General features: G+C 41.1%; 1 protein-coding gene across 4 annotated transcripts in view; it reads right to left on the bottom strand.

The window, feature by feature from the left end:
• Nucleotides 1–18,575, bottom strand: part of LPIN1 (lipin 1) — a 78,619-nt gene extending 60,044 nt beyond the window's left edge. For 2 of the 4 annotated variants that reach the window (XM_085218031.1, XM_085218032.1), the window contains exon 1: nt 18,041–18,547. In XM_085218031.1, the coding sequence (XP_085074157.1) occupies nt 18,041–18,121 (81 nt within the window). In that variant the 5' untranslated portion in view covers nt 18,122–18,547. Of the gene's footprint in view, nt 1–18,040 lie in introns of all 4 variants that reach the window. The other 2 variants (XM_085218030.1, XM_085218034.1) reach the window with 2 other exon arrangements.
• Nucleotides 18,576–19,741: the final 1,166 nt, after the last annotated feature.

Below are 19,741 nucleotides of genomic sequence, written 5' to 3'. Positions count from 1 at the left end.
TCTTTGGGTTCAAGATGCATCTAGTTGCTTTGATAACCAAGGTGGTGGCTTGAAGATAACACAGCAGTTAACTGCTCAGTGCTAACACAAAGTATATAGAACATGAAATAGTAGATCAAATTCACACTAAGTGTTTATGTGTTTGATGCTTGTATATCTGGTGCATATAAAATTCATATGTTGTATGTGCCCTGTATTTTCCTAGGGAATGTTCCATTCTATTTTACTCAGTCTGACCTATGAGTCTTTAGTACCTGTATGTCTTATGTTTTCATAACTTCTTGAATTCTAGGAGCACTTCCACCTACCAGAGAGAGGTATCAGCCCCATCTCTGTCCCGTCCATGTTAGAACCAAACCCAGATTTGCCAGATCATAGAATCATATCATAGAACCATAGAATAGCTTGGATTGGAAGGGACCTCAAGGATCAGCAAGCTCCAACCCCCTGCCACATGCAGGGCCACCAACCTCCACATTTAATCCTAGACCAGGCTGCCCAGGGCCCATCCAACCTGGCCTTGAACACCTCCAGGGATGGGGCATCCACAACCTCTCTGGGCAGCCTGTTCCAGCACCTCACCACTCTCTCTGTAAAGAACTTCCCCCTGACATCCAACCTAAATCTTCCCTCCGTCAACTTAAAGCCATTTCCCCTTGTCCTGCCTACCCTTTCAAAGAGCTGTAGATAGATCCAGTGTCTGGAGAACTACAGCTAGTACCGCTCCCCAGAAAATGCCTTCCCTACAATTTGGCTGCAGCCTCAGGATTTCCCACAGGAAATCACCTGGGAAATGCAGAACCACTCGGGGTAGCAGTCTGCTACTTCTGCACACTGCTGGGTCCAGGAGATCTGCTTTGGAGATGGGAAGGAAGGATCAGCTCTGAAGGGTTTTCTGTACTAATTCATTCCTTCTTCCACTTCCCTCAACTTTTGCTGTCTAATATGCAGACCACACAGATATAAAATAGCTCAGATGAGTAGAGCTATTTTCATGAAAGAATTAGAATGACATTTATTTTTTTCCTTTTCTTTCTCTTCTTTGTTTTGTTGTCTTCTTCTCTCCTCCTTTTCCTTTCCTGCTGTCTTTCTGTCTTTGTTAATAACAAAGTTCCCCATAAACCACAGCCAAGATTAAAGAAATAAATCTCGAGAACACAATACTAGGAACTGCCACAAGAAAACAGTACATTTCATTAGCAGAGAAGTCAACAGTGTGTTGCAACAAGTCGGTAATTGTACAATAGTGTTGCTGCCTTCTCATTCACTCCCTCTGAAAAACATTGATCAGAGACAGTCCTGTGAAACATTCTTTGTGCACTGGTGTAACAACCACGGGACTCTCCAGGATCCCTGCCAGCTGTTTAGAACAGTTAATGTTGCAGTTAAGTATTTGATCTTTAGAGTTGTCTAGTATCTGTTCTTGCTTGCATTTGAAAAACAACCCCAAACTGCTTTCATTTAGTCCTGTAATCAATGAGAAAAAGTAGTTTTTATTGAATGATTTTTATTCATTGTTTAGTGTGTCATCTTTTTCAAGTTGACTGTTACAAATTAACTATCTGCACTTCCTATTTAATGGGCTTGGAAATGCAAACTGACATGATTTAAAATTGTTTTAATGTAGATACTCAGTGCATTAAATCCCTCCTTCAGCTATGCTAGCATCTGCTGACCTCAGGGAACAAAGATAACATAGGGAGAAGATGACCTTGTGCTTAAGCCAGTGAAATAGGACACAAGCTATTCCTGTAGCAGAAAACTAAACAGAGGCAGGACGCAGGCAGAGTTGCTGGAACAGCTTCATCTCTGCCCTGACGTTGGTAGACCAGACCAGTACTTGGCATGCCTGTGGCCCCAGCCCAGCCTCAACCATGAGCACAAGGCATTTCCAACAGGCCACTGGAAAGGGGCCAGCCAGTATTCGGGTCTGAAATAATGTGGAAGTGACTCCATCATGCCACGCAGCATCAAAATCCTACCACTGCTTAGCTGACTTGCAGCCATATAGCCAAAGGCTCACGTCTCAGAGCTACCTGGGCTTTCTTCCAGGCCTATGGGTGTACCACAAGCACTGTTGGTCAGTTCTCCTGCTGTTGAACAGGAATAATGTCATCCTCAGCTGTTAGGGAAAAGTACTTAATATTCATGACAAAACTGTAACTTGTGGTGCAAAGCACTAAATCTGCTTATCAGCTTTTTTTTTTTATTTTTTTTTAAGTAGAGACTTTATAACCCTGTCTTGCCCATCTAGAAGCATAAAGCCAAGGTGTACTTTTCCCAGCTAAATATGATACATTTAAGAATCAGAGGATGAAAAATTCTTACAGCTCATAGAAGATGAGAAGATTCAGAGATAACATGTTACGGCATGACATTTGCAGGAGAAAAATTAGTCTGTACTTCATCCCATCACTAGCATGTGTAAAAAGACTACAAGGAAAATGTAAATGTCACAACTGTAATCCTTGTCTCCTTGGGAGAGAGATGGAGATGTGGAAGGGACAAAATGCAACAGGAAGCATTTAGCCATTAGGAAAATTATAATATTGGGGTAGGCAAGCTCTGGAATGGATTGCAGGAAGAGGCTAAGATCTTTCAGAGCAGGGTAAACACACATTTGTCAGAAATGTTGTAATTCTTGTTGAATTTGCCTTTAGGTATAGAAATGAACCAGATGATCACTAAGTATCTCCCAGCCTTGTATTCTGTTGTTTTGTGATAAAATGACACAGCAGGATGAGGCTGCATTTTTAGGAGCTCTTTCCTAGTAATGAAATCTCACAGTGGAAAAATTCAGAAACTGGTAACAAAACCCTGTCACATGAGATGCTTTCAATCTGACTGAGAAAATAGAGCAGGCACAAACTGCAGGGAACAAAGGCAGAATAACCCAGGAACCGGATAGGTGATCTACAAGGTTCTTCTGTCTCAAACTTCCAACTCAGTTGCATGACATCACCTGACCACTGATTAACTCATCACGCTGATTGCAGCAGATGTTGTAAACAAAGTTAATCATTTATGATTTACTCACCTCATTTAAATCTGGTTCTTGCGGTAATAATGCCTCCTAAGGTAGTTAAGTGCACAGTGTATGTCTTCTTTTCCTTCCTGCCAGTACAAGAGAGAAACAATGTATTTCTTCCCCTGAAGGGCATCTGATTTAAAAAAATGATTATGAGACCCACCTCTGATGCTCAGAGGTGACTTACATTTTCTCTAGTGTGAGTGCATAGCTCTGAGCAATGGGTCTATTCTTTCATAGATAAACAGAGCTAGTTTCTTAGATAAGGTGATGTTATCTCCACTACAGAGTCTCTTTTCAACAGCAAAGAAGGAATGACCTCTTATAAGATAAGATGACAATCCTAGATTCAGTGCATGGCCAAATTCCTTTCTAAATGATGATTTCCTGATATGGAAATAAAACCATTTTATAGTATCTGGACTAGTCAAATTTGACAGACAAGATTAAGCTTTCCTGGAGAGGTGTGGCTAGAGTCAGGTGAAGATTAGGTCATCAATAAGTGATTCAAAGAATGGGTTAATATTCTCAGAAACTATGTCAGAAACATAACTAAAGAGAGCTCTGTCAGAACCTGCATGAGTTCCTAGCTAAAAGTCTGAACTTAGTTCACTAGAGTCAAAGTATTACTATCTACGTTTCTACAAAAAGCCTACAAAATGCAGCTGCTGGCCTGTAGGAGGTCACATGTGGGACTAAAGCACCATTTATGTCCTTTGTAAAGTGAAAATCATAGTCACACTGCATTGTGTGAAGTTGAGGAGGCCCAACAAGAAACTCTTTCTGCTCTCTTGCGTCACTTGACCTTCAACATCTGTCCCCAGCAAAAAGAGCCATTATCCACAAACATTTCAGTAGCTGCAAGGTCACATTGAATTATAGGCATGATTACAGGGCAGGAAGATCCCAAATGATTTGGAGCACCCTTACTTGTCTAGCCCCGAAAGCCTGCGTTGCTTCAGAACAACATGGTGGCCAGGGCAGCTCCGGCTGTGCAAGTGTGTTCCCCCTGCCCCTGTTACTGCTGAAAATACAGATAGCTACATTCTGCTCTATCTCATGCTCCTAAACCACTTTAAAATTTAGACTATGCTGAATGTTTCTAGTCTCTAACCTAAAAAATGTTTTGCGTTTTTGTCCTAGAGCTCCAGTCTTCTTGCTGCGGGAGTAGAGGACAATTAGATTGCTCTGACCTGCAGCAGAGCCCAGGCCAGGCATGGCAGTTTTCTAACCACATTTGAGAATGACTTTGAGGTAAAAGTAGGAATAAAGACTGGAGGAGGAATGCTACACAGCAAGTAAATTATTTTGCCAGACACTTCACTGAATTCATTCCAGCACAGGGTTAAAGCATGAGATCACAGGGCCAGTGTTAGAAATGCACTTGTTTTGTATGAATATCCAGCCTTAGCTTTAACTGAATTCTTTCTCCTGAGCTTCCTTCCATTTTTAATCTCACGTTAGTCACCTACAGATAAAATGATAAGTTGTTTATCTGAAAGCTTATGATACATCTACTGACGGCTGATTGAGTCCATTTCCTCATCTTCAGCACACCATTCTGCTGAAGGAGCATGTTTGAATGCTGCCTCCATTGGCTGGCAGAGTGGCCCCACTGTCATGCCTTCTCCTTGCTTTTAACAGACATTCTAATCACTGCAGTTAATGCTGCACCTGGCTGTGTTCCTTTTAGGCACCACCCCAGGCTACCAAAAGGTGTTTCATGAGGTGATATTACCACATCACCTGATCATCACACCTTCTCTGCCTTTTCCAGAGTCTCTGGCCTCTTTGCCTTCTCCTGCCCAGGGCAGCTTTGTGGTCATGTCTAGAAATGGCAGCTTACCACCAAACCACCCAGAAATCCCACAAACACCTTTCACCAGAGGAAGGTTACAGTGAGGAGTGGAGCATAACTGCCTTATCCTCAGTGGGGGGCAAAAATCTGGCAAATTGAGAAGTTGCCCAGTGCTGCTATTTGCTTATGTGTCCTTGCATATTGGTCTCAGCCTGGTAGCAAACTTTGAGTTGTCCAGGACTCACGGTTAAATATGACGCTGAGGGGTTCAGAGCTGGATTTGAAAATCAGCAGAAAGTGAGATTTACACCCATGAAAAGTCTGGAAACATTTGATTATTCACAATAAATAGAGAACAGACTGAATGTATGTCTTCCCTATTGGCTTTCATGCTGTGACACCAGATACGAGTTCAGTCACGTACACAGGACCCTCAGAAAGACAAAAGGAAGGAGATATTAAGAAGCTAGTGGCTTAGATCAGACATATTCTGGTCAAACAGGTACAACAGCAGAGCTCAAACCAGAGAAGTCTTGTTTACAGGCTTGAGAAACTGGGTTTGTGACACATGCTGAATCCCCAGGTTCCACAGCATCCAAAATAAGCCATAAAAATTGTTGGAAGTGCAGTACTGCTGTGTGCTGCTCAGGTAACAAAGGCACAGTCCGTCAGTGTTTTCTCTTGCTAGTAAATTTTTCCATAGTTCACATACAACTTATCAAAGCTTGAGTGGAGGTGATGAGGGGGGGGCTTGGATTTCAGAAAGGCTGTAAGAAAATGAGTGTTTCTCTGATCCCATTTATTCTTCGTGTAAATCTGGGCATGAGGTTTAACTGTGGCTGAGATCAGGAAGATGGCAGACAAAATTGAGTGCTGCATACTGAAAAGCCATATGAGCCTTACATGTGATGAACTGAACCCTTTAATTAATGCAGCTTCTTCTGTAGTGTGGTATAAACATGGTAGCAAGTCAAAGATAATGGTCACACCTGGGTCCTTGCAAATCAGGTCACACACCTTGCAAATCAGCTCTGCCTCACTTTACCTGCTCATAGGCAAAGGTTTCCACATGGTACCACACTTATTCTAGACTGCAGGTGGTGGCTTCCCCAACCCTTTATCCACTGATTTGAAGCAAGCCTTCTATCGGAATGCTGGGTATTCAGAGATGATTAAATTTTGCCGCAAATCTCAGTTTGTGGCATAGAGTCCAAAGATGATATCTAAATACTAAGTTACATCCCAGAGTCAGCAAATGTACCAAGGAAGTAATGTGTCCATCACGTTTCAAGATAAGGCTTCATGAAAAAGTGATAATAAGCCTGTATTAAATTGCAAGTGAATTAAAGTTCATCTGATTGTCATCTGGCAAAACAAAAAAAAAATAGATAGCTTTGTCATGATTCTTTCAACATTTCATGCAGTCAAATCTTGCAGCCTCACATGCACATTGCTAAGTGCTGTAAAAATATGTAATTGTCTTATATGTAACCTTCAGTTTGTAAAGGGGATTTGATAGCCACTGCATTTTAGGGAGTAAGCTTAGGTCATTTTGTAGAATGTGGTATCTTTGTAGTACAGAGAGGATGGGATTTTTGTCCCAGGATCAGGTTTCTGGAGTGGAAACAACAGCAGAAGAAAAACAATTCTATATCTTTTCACACAGAGGGTGGTGAGGCACTGGAACAGGTTGCCCAAGGAGGCTGTGGATGCCCCATCCCTGGAGGTATTCGAGGCCAGGCTGGATGTGGCTCTGGGCAGCCTGGTCTGGTGGTTGGTGACCCTGCACATAGCAGGGGGGTTGAAACTAGATGATCATTGTGGTCCTTTTCAACCCAGGCCATTGTATGTTTCTATGATTCTATGATCTCTTGGTGAGCCACAAAGTTTGGACACCTCCACTGTGGCTAGCACTGTCACAGGTCTTCTGTGCTTTGTGAGCAACTCAGGTAACCTCAGCCTCCTGTCATGAAACTGTATTTCTCGTGGTTAATGAAGGTTCCCAGTTCCTTGCATCACAACATAGGGTTCACATGTAGTAAAGACTACGTACACATAAAAGTAAATACAAGTTCAGAAATAGACTTTGGAAGCTGCTCCCTACTGGATTTTGTCCAGGAGTCAGAAAATAGGGAGGAGGAGAGCCTAAGTGTGCTTTTTGTTGTGTGAGATTTGTTTTTCTCCCTAACACTACATGCTGTTCAGGACTATTTCTAGGAAGAAGGAGGCGATCGTAAAAGCCAATCAGAATTGCTGAATAGTAGAAAAACAGCACGTGCAGAGCAAGAGGAAGCTTTTGACTCACATTCTTGGGCAGGAACATCAGAATGCAGCAGGACAGAACTGTTTTACTTCCGTGCTGCAAGTTTAATACTTGTTTATATGTAAAGCCTTAAGAATCTTTAGAAATATTTTAAATCACATTAACAGTCCTTTCGGCTTAATGAGCTTTACTTAACATTTAAATAATTGGGTTGGCTTTGAAATTATTCCAACATGCAACCGAATTGTATCATTACAGTTTCCTTTTGCCTCTCCTCCTATTTTCCTCAGAATTTTGCTTAAAGCAGCCTGGCATCTAGCACTCTCTTTTGTTATTAAAAGTGATATCACTTTTCTTCAGGCTATGAGTGAAGCTTCACAGATGCCCCTGCTGTAGAGCATACAGTTTACATTGCCAGCATATGCTCCATGTGGGGTTGGCTGACCCTGGGAGAAAGAAATATCTTCCAGTGTTCTTTACAATCATCTCTTCTACACTGATGAAGCTACTGTTGATGTTGTGCTGGTAGTGAAGACATGCAGGACTAAACCAGCAATAAGAACCTGCTTTCAGGAATGATCTGAGGCTCTCTCTTTTCTGGATTTGCAGTTTAAGAATTATATGGTGAGATGTGACTCTGGGCAGCCTGGTCTAATGGTTGGGAGGGGGATTGAAACTAGATGATCATTATGATCCTTTTCAACCCAGGCCATTCTATGCTTCTATGATTCTATGAGATCTGTGCTGATAAACCTCTTCCAATACCCAGTGAGATGATCAAGGATGTCATAGATACTCCAGGCTAGCAGGATCCATTTTTGTAATTAACTTCACAGATCAGGCAGTGAGCAGAAGGTGACAGAATGAAAAAAAGGGATAATCTGTTCACTGGAACAGGATCAGGGTATTTTCTTGATTTTTGTTTATTAAATAATGTTGTTCATGTAATTATTCCTGTGTGAAGGGATTTCTGCAAAGAGCAAGCACACAGATCCAGTTACTTGTATTCTGCTTCAGGTGACAACACAGGACTACACCTTTTCAGAGCCTGTTTCACTCAGGTCAGAGTTTTCATTCATGGTTTCTTAGTGTTTAAATAAGACAGCACTTGATTTAGAGTGCCTGCAGTAGACATGATGTTTAATCACCCTGTTATACTCAGCCTGGTTGTGCAATTCTGGCTTCCAGGACAGAGAATGGTTCCCCTAACTTCAGGGCCACCTTTCTTCAGGAGGATCAGAACCTAGGGCTGCCCACTTACCTTGGACATTCATAATGAAGGTGGTTATGTCAGGATTCCCTTTCTAATCAACAGGAAGAAGCCGCTTTGTTAGAGCATGACCCACCTGGCTTCTCTAAAATATCATATAAATAGTCCTCTGGCCTGTCATAGGAAGGGACTTTCCATAGTAGCTTGCTGTTCTTTCTCCTTTACCATTTTTCACAGTTTTTTCCCATATGACACGTTTTCCTTTGTACTGTGCTTAAAGCACACTGCTTCCAGCAGGGGCTGCAGCTCCATGAAATGAAATCAGCTTTTCTTCAGCAAACTCTCATGGATAACGGAAAAATGAAAACAGACATAAATGCATGCTGAAAATCACTACAGCAGTCAAAGCTGCCTCATTTTTATCAGCATTAAATTATTCCAGGGCTTACAAAGGAGGAGAATGTGCACTAAGACTTACTTTTTTTTACTATTGCTTGCTTGTTTTCACCAGAGCTCAGTGGCTTTATTGTGGTCCACTTTGTTACACATTATAAAAGGACAAAACAAAAAGTTTGTGCCAGAATCTCTCTTTTGTGCAGTCCTCCTTAATCACAGAAGAGAGGGGATTTCCTGAAGTTTTCAATTTAGAAACATGGTTTTGTGGTCATGGTGATGGGTCGATAGTTTGACCAGATGATCTTAGTGATCTTTTCCAATCTTAATGATTGTATGATTCTGTGATACCATGATTCAAAAGTCTGGTCAGTTTTCAATGATTGCTGACAGTGAGGAATGAAAGTGAGGAACCACTCCAGCATAGCAGTGTCATGCAGATTCCCAGCTATCAGCATCTTCCCTAACCTTGGCCAAAGCCTAAGAGAGCTGACTGTGTTCTCCATAGGCAGTGGAGAAGTAGAGATGTTTTCAAGGACTGATTTATTCCAAAGGGTTTATTAGAATATGAACCCTTCAGGGGGAGCACTGCTCTATTTCCACTGAGCCCGAATGTAATCAAAACCCAAGCAGCAGCCTCTGCCCTCCCTCTGACATGGCTGCATTTGAAATGAGTCCATGGGAAAATGAGAGGCAAGGTCACGGGGAAGCAGAACCTCAGCCACCACGTGAGGAAGGACTGGAGGCTTGTGGCTCTGGCCTTTGGCAGCCCTCTTCCCTGGAGGCTTCTGCCAAAGGCTGAGGGAGAGCTTTGTTGGGCTGGATGTAGCCCAGCTGTTACATACACCTTCTTCAGAAGGAAAGTGCCTAGCTGTATAAAAGCTAAATATCTTAGTGCTGGGTTAACACTTATTTCATAACTTTTTCACATCTGGCACAGAAACCTCCCCCTCTTATCCTGATGGCCAGTACTGCTAAGAAAACTGAGTCAGAAACTTGGCTGTTGCTTCTCTCACAGCACTAACCTGTCACCCATTAGGCACAAACTGCCAGCAAGAAATTAGACACTTGCCTCCATCTTGTTTTTTCAGTCATTAAGTGTTGGGATTAGTTAGTCTGCCAGACACCTATTAATAAACCACCTTTTTGTTTGTTGTGGTGTTAGGCCAAGATAAGATCCCATTCCCTTGCTGCTATTCATTGTCAGTGCTGCAGAGATCCTCAGGAATATCACAGATTTCTGTATCATTCTCTAATCTACTGAGATTTGTGCAGTGCTCATAAAGAGGAGGAAGAAGATAGACAGAGATCAGTGGGCTTGTCACATAAAAAAGTGTCACAGGAAAGTACACGTTCTCATCTGTACCATTAAGGCCTGGCTGTGCACAAGTATCACCCTGGAAGGGCAAGGGGAAAGAGAGAGAAGGACTATCAATTTTGAGCAAAACTTAAGCTTTATGACACAGTTTATATCCAAATTTGTCACTGCAGAGATGTTGTGAACATCTTCACTTACTCCTGCCTTACAAACATAATGAAGCTGGTAGAGGGAAGCAGAAGGGAGGAATAAAATAAAAATAAGCAAACCTCCTTCTTCCATCCTTTTAACTCTCATCTGTTATGTAGCTTTTTACATAGGAAGAAAACAAAAGCGTTAGTATATTTACAATCTATTTATTCAATCCCTCTGTTACGTAAAGAACTGCCTCCATGAATCTCAAAGCATGTTACAAAAGATGTTATTACCATAATCCCCTTTTAGCAGATGGAGTAACTGAGAAAGTTGCAGTGGTTTGCTGAACTTCATCCAGCAGCACTGGGGAAATTTGCTTTGTCACCCTGTGTTGGGCCAGCCCTACAGGGCTTAGGCCAAGAGCTGCCCTTTGTTTCTCAATCTTAGACAGAAGTCTTAATTGGCTTACACTGAAGTCATTGCTTCTGTTGTACATACAAAATAAAATTTCCAAAGGAAGGGATTTATGAACATCTAAACATTTTTATCAAAGGTCACTTCTGTTTTTCTTTAAATCAGTTCAAATTGCAATGACTTGCATTTTCACTGACCTGCCAAAAATGTTGGGACGTGGCCAGTGAAACCAGTCTGAGGATGTAAAGATGCAGAATAATTAAATACTAGTGGGAAAACTCTTCTTCAAGTTCTTCACATGAATAGTTTTACTACTGCATTACTACTGAATTTCTTAAACATTCCTCTGTATGAAAGCTCCCCATCAGATGCCTTATAAAAACCTCTAAGCAAAAGCTGGGGGCTCACATATATGAGCTGAAAGATGATCCTTGAACTCTACAGATTTCTCAGAGGTGTTTGCTGAGATGCTTTTCTGTGTAACCTACCATAGAGAAGCTGATTTGTCAGGGAGGTTGGACGAAAGGAGGCATGTCCAACCCAAGCGTTACTTTCTTAGTGACCTACGCATAATGTCGCCCAAGACAATTCCTCTTCATTCAGTGCAGCCCATGTAAACAAAGAGGTTGGATACCCATGGACTAGATGATTGCCAAAGTTCCCTTCCAACAGTTATGATTCTGTGATTCTGTGACATCCAACAAAGCCCCAGCTTACACCTCTGCCTTATGCTTCTCTGCCTTCAAACACCAAAGAAAAGATGAGTCCACAGAGAAATGTATCAGTTTCCAGATTTTAAAGGAAAGTTAGTGATTTTATTAGCAAAGCTTTGCAGAACTCCTAATTGCCAGCATAATATCTGGAAATGACCCCTGAGATGTCTGATAGTATATTCTCTCATTATTTGTTTACTCAAAACTCTATTCCACTCTATATGGGGGATATTAGCACCAAAGCTGTACTACACACAGAAACTGAGCAAAGATTATGGGGCAGATAAACCCAAGCATAGCACAAAAACAAAAAAACTTTCCTGAGGTATACAACACTGATGAAAAGGTAAAGTAATGAAAAACTTTCATTCTGGTTAGCAAGCCCATTGGTATACAGAGCACCTGGAAATAAGGAACAGTTTAATCAACCATGATGGCATAGGAGGCAGTGCTAGAAAAGGCACAGATTGAGAATTATCCTATTGCTTCTTTTCTAACAAGAGAAAGAGAAATAGTAGGCATCAGCCATGACTAATGTCTGTGACCACTGGAGGTCACTTTTGTTTCAGAAATCCTCAGCTTTCAAGGTTTTAGGCAGCAACACAGTCTATACAACTCCTACAGCTGGAGTTTGCAAACTTGTTCATAACAATTCATTGAAAATATCTATTTCATTTTATGATATTTAGAGGTTCAGAAGGGCTTCAGAGGATACTAGCAAATCACTGTAGTCAGACATTATGGAACAGCTGTTCAGAAAAAAAAAAAAAAATCAATATTATAGAGTTTTGCAGTGTGACTATTTAGACCTGGAAGACAATGATGTTATTAAAAAAATGGATTTAAAGCAACTGAAGGATTGGGTTAGAATGAAAAAAAAGAACATGTTTTCTTTGTGGATGTGAAGATAGGTTACTGTACTTTTCATGAAAGTGGATCAATATCTATGAAGAAAAATTTTAAACTATTCACCTGATTCATGAATCAAATAACACACACATCTTTCACTGAAGAAGTAAAGCAAATAAAAGTAGCAATATGCTTCCCTTGCTCCTTGTATTCCCCTTGTTTGTTGGCAAAAGAAAAATTTTTCACACATTAGAGTAGTACATTCGGGTAATACATTTAAGTAATGACACCATAAAATCAGCATTGTTCCAAGATCTGAGGCTCTCATGAAATTCAGAAGACAGAAGGGAGAATAAAGGAAGAGAAGACGAGAAAATATAGGAACTAAATAAATCCATCCATCGATTTTCTTCTTGGCCTTTCAAAAGGAAGGATTTAATAGAGGCATTCCTCTATTGCCTGGTAAGAGTGCCTGTATTATACATCCGTTCTGTTCAACAAGTGATTGATCTACTGTGGTGTGGTCTGCAGTTTGTATGACGGACTTCCTAGGAAACTGTAAAGATAAAAATCACAGCTTGCCACATGTTGAAGATTTTGAGAGCTATAACTTCGAAGCAGTGTTTCTGAGGGAAAAACAGGATCTTGATTTCAGTTCCTGAGTGCACTGACAGTGCCACTGGATCCCTCATGTTACTGAGACCTCACCTCCCTGAAGGCCTCATAAAAAACACATGATTTTTGATTTGCTTCATGTTCAACTTCAGGTGTTAAAACCTAAACAAAAGCCACCGGCATGTTAAAAAACGTCCTGCTTGGGAGGGAATTTCAGAGCCCCCACAGGACATGGTGCACAGAAAGCTTTCAGTATCTCCATTTTATAAAGCAATCATCAAACATTACGAGTGTCTACACCCTTCTATCCCCAAAAACAACCAGGTAGTGGATATTTCCCTGACTGTGCAGGTTCAAACTGGGCTTCACAGGAAGCCCCCACCTGCTTCTGAAATTCCTCATATTAAGAGGATGCACACACATAAGGACACCAGGCAATTTTTGCTCCATTTGCAGTTTCTTAATTATTTTAGCACTGTAAAGATGATGGCATCCACAAGACCGTTTACTCCCATTTTCATACTCACACACACACATACACAGATATCATTTTGAGCAAAGTAAAAGCTAGTTTTGCATTTCCTGAACCATTTTGCCATGAACATTCTGAGATTATACTCCTGGCTTGTGCTCACTGAATTCTGAGGCAGCCTCTTTTAGAGCCAAAACACTTTTAGAAGTGTTTTACACTTGCAGCCCACAGCTTGCTGTAGTCATTTGAACAGGGCTCCTGAAATTTGTACCTTGAAATGGTGCAACATCCAGTTGCAGGTGAGTCACCTGTCAACAACCACTACAAGGAGTACTGGCAACAGGGAGATTAACACTCTCTGCATTTATGGAAACAATTGTTGTTATTAAAGCTTACTCATTCTGCTAAAAAGAAACCTCGTGGCAGTGTAGGCGACAGGAAGGAACTGGAAGGCAAGGCAGCTAGTAGCTTCTATACTGTTTGCCTACCAGCTATTGCCCTCACATCCTTTGGTCCTTGTGAACTTTCAAGTCTATATTAAGACAGGGCAGGCTCTGTGAGACATGATCCCCACATACAGAGTGATTGCTGACCTCCAGCAATCTGCTCTGAAGAAAAAGCAGTACTCTGTTAGCGAAAGTTCCTCAAAGCATGAAGGTCTTCAGCTGAGATCCCAGAGCAGAGCTCCCTGTAACAAGAGGAAGTGATGGAAAATAAAACCTGATGTTTGCCCAAGGCTACATGGGAATTTTGGTATAGGAATTTGCATAGATCTTTGTGTCCTCTGTAGTTTAGCAGGCTCAGCCCTGCTCTAAAGTTTCAGATAATGAAGGTGGGTGAGTACTAGATAAGGTGCTCCTAGATATTTCTATAATTAAATCTTCATAAACCACACTATCTCATTTGTTATCAGGTACAAAACCTCGCTGTGGGCTTTCCCTGGAAAGCAGGTGACCCTACACCCAACGTGGATCCCCAGAGCAGCCTCGTGACCTCCTCCACTTGACAAGACAGCTGTCCAACCCAAAGCACGGGGATTTCAAGCACACCCTTCAAAACAAAGTAAACAACCCCCAGATGAACTGATGAGAGCATGAAAAAGTTGAATCCAAACAAATCAATCAAGGGGAATAAAAGGCCTTCTCCTAGCTCCTGCCACACGCCCCTCATGAGCGCTTCCTGGTCACAAAACAGGCAGTCAGGTTTGTGTGCCTGGCACACACCCATCATGACCCCAGCACCCTGTGGTGATATATGGCCTGCTGACATTTTGGTGTTGTAGGCAAAAGCCACAGGAATTAGGTTCAGTGTCACCACCCAACCTTGCAATGTCACCTCAGAAGGCTTCCTGAGCAAGGGCCTTTGAGGGACAATTTTGACTGCAAGAGCATTCCCATTCTGGGGGAACCGCTCTCAGCCTCTGTGTGCCCATGATGGCAGCCTCTCTAAGTAGGAGGAGCCACAGCAGCCCCTCGGCTCATCCCTCTCTTCAGTTTAGATCTGGGCTAAACTGGTGCAAGAATGAGCAAAAGGAATCCACCTTTGCATTGTAAATACAAATTTGTGGCAACTGACTATGACACTGTAGAGAATTTATAATTATCTTACCTTCACAAGAGGTCTAGAAAGGCAGATACACAAGTGTAACACAACTAGTGTAAGCCAGCTGCAACCTGGGCTGCAGGTCACACTGCTCCGGCAGCATCCTCCATTCCTAAGAGTCCTATTTCCAGCCACACAGGTTAGTCACAATTTTCTACCAAAACTTCATCTGTTGACACACTGCCAGTGAGTGGTTAAAAAAAGAAGGAAAAGAAATTGAACTGGTTGTGCAGGTTTTTAAAGTAAAACTTTTCCTTCTGCCTAATCTATTATATAATTGCCACAAAACTGCCTTCCTAAGTATCTATTTCAAGTCTGAATTATAGCTACACCATCCTCACCACGATGTATTGGCTTCTCTCAGTGATGTTTAATTTCTTTGTTTGAAGTTCACGTTATGCATTTTTTCACAGAATCACAGAATCACAGAATGGCTAGGGTTGGAAGGAACCTCAAGGATCATGAATCTCCAACCCCCCTGCCACATGCAGGGCCACCAACCTCCACATTTAATACTAGACCAGGCTGCCCAGGCCCCCATCCAGTCTGGCCTTGAACACTTCCAGGGACGGGGCATCCACAACCTCTCTGGGCAGCCTGTTCCAGCACCTCACCACTCTCTCTGTGAAGAACTTCTCTCTGACACCCAACCGAAATCTTCCTTCCCTAATTTTCCTTTCTTCATCAGATGAATCAGATGAAATGGAGAGAAGTATACAATCTCATTCAATATCCTTATGGAAATAAAATGTCCATGTGTAATCGTACTTATGCGGCCCTCTTGCAATGCTGTGGTAAATAAGAAGAGTTTTGAGGCCTAGATGCTTATAAAAGAATACTTTTGCTTCTGGAAGCATGCAATCTTTTTAATTGCACATTAAATTTCAAAGTTTAACCTAAGGACTCAAATGCTTATTCTTGCATACCTATGGAATCTCTTTCTTGAAGAACTCTTCATTATGAGCTTTTAATGATCTCAAATATATCAGTCTTCCCTCATCATCCTAAGGGACCACAATTTTTTATTTACTGCACAATTTGCGGACACACAGAAGCACTTCAGCAAATCTTGAGAAATGGTCTTCTCTGAAGTTCTTAGCAGAAACCTAGAGGCCAATACCAACATTTTCAAATGATATTTAGAATATCCATTTCTATTAAAATCCTATATGTTTTATATGCTAAATAACACTGCTTATTTAATTTGTAATGAGACTTCCACATTTATTACAGAATAGAATGTTCCATGGCTCAGTGGAACCCATGATTTTTCTTGACAACTGGGGAGACTTATATGTGAAGGAAATTCCCAGGGGAAAATTTAAACTAAGGTACATATGTATACACCACAGTCTTAGCTTTTTTGTTTTTAATTTTTCATTTTATTTTTGCTTTGCTTTGCTTTTTTTTTTCAGAACATCTTAATTTTTAATAAAAACTCATAGCCAGAAATCTGCTGAAGCTTTTTAGCCATACTCAGAGTTAGTTTATATTGAGTAAATGTAAGTCACTCTGAAAGTAATGCATCCTATTCATTTCCATGGAAACTACAGATACAGCGTAACAGCACTGATAGAACACATTCTCAGCTACAAAACACTGTTTTTCAACAGTCACCACCATTCATTTCACAAGCAATGAACAAGAGCCTGCATGCTGCACTCATAATGGTCTACACCAGTGGAGGTGACCCTCTATCACTGCCACCACTGCTGAAATGCCCCTCACTGTGCTCACATCCACTGTTTGGTCTCCATCTACATTCAGCAAGTGTTGATGAATGTCAATGGGTGCCATTTTTTCCTCACAGAGGAATTCAGTGACACACCTTTGCTACATATGTACTTCCATGTCAGACTCCGTCGTGTCGGAGTGCCCCTCTGCTGTCATCTGTCACAGCAACACGTACTGGGATATTGGCAGGAAGGTTCAACCTTTTACCATACCACCAATGCAGAAGTTCTTTAGAGCTCTAACCACCTGCTAGTTGTTCAGCACATCTCTATCCACACCCAGACTCCATTCTAATCAGTCTGCATGGGATCTTAGCTGAAAATAGAGCCTTAATTTAATTAAGAAATCAACATCTATAAATTGTTTTCCTACACATCAAAAATAGATATTCACCTACACACTAATCCTGTTATTCGTCAGCAACCTTGTGGATTGATAGTGAGAACAACTGATATTCCTTTTTTTCCTCCCTGCATCTTCCTCCAAAGATGAAACAATTTTAAATCCACAGTCCTATCATCAGCTAAAACAGTTTACTCTATGCCTTTTACTTTCAAAAATAATTTTCTTTGATAGCTCCACAAGTACCTACATGAAATGTCAGTTCAGTGCTTGTAGATACATGTTCTTGTGCCTCACCATCAATAATCAGAAAGCATTTCAAACACTGATGTTTCCACAAAAATCATAGATGCATATGTTTATAAAAAGATAATGAAATTTAAGGTTATGAAATGAAAACATAAATATTAATGTCAAGATTCATTTATTTTTTAATCACAGCCCTAGTAAATATGCTTTTTAAAAAGTAATTGAAAGCCTTGCTTGCACAACCCCCTCTTTTTCTGAAACCCGTAGAAGTCCTGAACCACTCAGTAGAACTGTTCCTGTTTTGATCTGAAGTTCTATCGGGATAAACACATCCCTTACCTTCTCATCAGAGAGCCTTGCTGACCCTCAGCCTCTCTGGCATCAATAGGCATCAAGCCAGAACCTTAAACCACAAGACCATGCTTAGTGGACCACTGGTGCACCATGTCTTGTATTAAGGTAGTTTCTGTTTTACTGAAAAAATGATAGCAATGCATTTCTGTGTTTGTAATTGAAGTCTCACTGACCCTCTTCTTAACACATGTTTAGAGCAAAGGTTTATGCTATTGTTTAAATCACTTTCCCTCCATTACACCAAATGGTACATTTCCACAGTGCTGCTTTACACAGCCAGTAAGACAGCAAAGCAAATGGTACAGAATCAGTCCGGTTTTCTTGCAGCACCTGACACAACAGAAGCAATAGGTTTTCACCATTCAAATGTTCCCAAAACATCTACAGGTAAAGCTAAAACAGAAAAACTAATCATTGGCGAAGCATACTTTGCTAGGAGATTAAGAAAGCTGGTTTTATTCAGTTCTATCCTGGTTCATACAGCACAGTCTCTTACTTTTTCCTACAGCTTTAAACTGTTATCTATGCATCCTTAAGGCATAAGATCTTACCCAAGACCAAGGGGAGCCAGGAGGGCTCTCAGGCTGTTCTTCGTCCTCAGACGACATCTTGAGGTGATCGTTTTCCCCCATTCTTTGCACAGGATACTAAAAGTAGCCTTGTTTTCGGCCATATACAAAAATGCTGCCTTCAGGTTTTAGCTGTCGACAACAAAGCTCCAGAGAATATAATTTCCCAGTGATCGCGTTTGCTTGCTAATTTTACCTGCTGAAGTTCTTGGAAGCACAGTCAGAGAAAGAAACATGAGCTCCGTAAACCAGAGTACATTTTCCTTGCAACTGACTCCTCAAGTATCCTAATTAAGTCATAAGGTTCAGTGAAAAATTAGAGCTTGGCAAACAAATTAACTTCCAAACAGTCAGTATCCATTGTACCTCTGTATGAGATTTTATGCTCAGCCAACCTGCTGAGTGTTACATTCTGTGAACAGAATATAAGGAATTCTCACCCTGCCAACATTTTATTACCATCACTAATCATATTTAGAATGGATTTTAATGGTTTCATTTTGTTTTCAAGGCAGGTTCTTAATGACAAAATCTCATTTTGCCTTTCTGCATAGTTGTACAGTTGTTACAGATCGTAACTGCGCAGGCAGCACAGATTCCTCCTTCTGTGCAATAAAGAACTTGAAAGAGGACGCTTTCTTTTCCATTTATTTCTTTTGGTTTTACGTTTCCTTTCAGATACGTGCCAAAGTGTAAATACAATTATTATAAATGTTGCCCTATGTAACTTCAGACAAATGAGCCCAGATACCTGTGGGACGCCCTTGTCTATAAGAGAACTACAGAACTCAGCGTCCTAAAATCACCTCTGGCAGCTGATCTGAATGGAATCCCAGATGAGACACAGAGAGGCTTTGCTGTTGAGCTGACCAGTAATTCACAGCTCTGTTACACTTTCAAATTCATAACCTTTGGCTTCGATTTTATTAATTCCTCTTCTAGTAATGCATCCACTTGCATTTGCTGGTGAAATAAAATTCTTATTAAAAATCCCTGACTTCAGGCAAAGGCTTCTCAATCTTTTCACTGTGCTCAAGAATGAAGTGTGCTATTTATAGTGAGCTACTGCAGAGAGACCCAGCATTATCTTTGAGTTGATAATGATCATCAAATCAACAAGTGCACCCAGCTACATTTGATATTCCACCTTGAGCTATATGTAGATTCATTAAGTAGGTAAAACAATAAGCAATGAAAAAAGAAAACATCGGAAATATGGTACCGAGCACAGGAGCAGCCTGTAGCCAGCATATAATCTCTGTCCACCGTAAATGGCACTAAGGATCATGGGACAATCATCTGGAAGACAGGAGAAGAGCTAATGTTCAGAAAAATTGATACCTACTTAGCACACACATCAGAAACTTTGAATCTGAGGTGGCCAAATAGCCAGGTCACTTTAATATGGCAGGCCAACATTTCCCAGAGATAAGAGAACAGCACTTAAGTTACCAGGATGCTCAAGTTACTTGCTTCTGTTGAAGAGCAAATAGTAAGACTGTCAGCACAGTAACCCATTTATTAGGTATCTGGCACATCACATTTTCTTTCTGGAACAGATTTGGGAAAGGAAATTCAATACAATTCTCCTGAATGCTGCTAAGCAGGGAAATGCCACACCTAGAGCATTTCAGTGGCACTCCTGCCCCTGCTGAAATGTTTATTCACTGCATTTGAAAGGTG

The sequence above is a fragment of the Meleagris gallopavo genome, chromosome 2 (genome assembly GCF_905368555.1).
Source record: "Meleagris gallopavo chromosome 2, MGAL_WU_HG_1.1, whole genome shotgun sequence".
In the NCBI taxonomy this organism is placed as follows: domain Eukaryota; kingdom Metazoa; phylum Chordata; class Aves; order Galliformes; family Phasianidae; genus Meleagris; species Meleagris gallopavo.
Note: the sequence above shows the minus strand (reverse complement) of the source record. Positions and strands in the feature narration are given on the sequence as shown.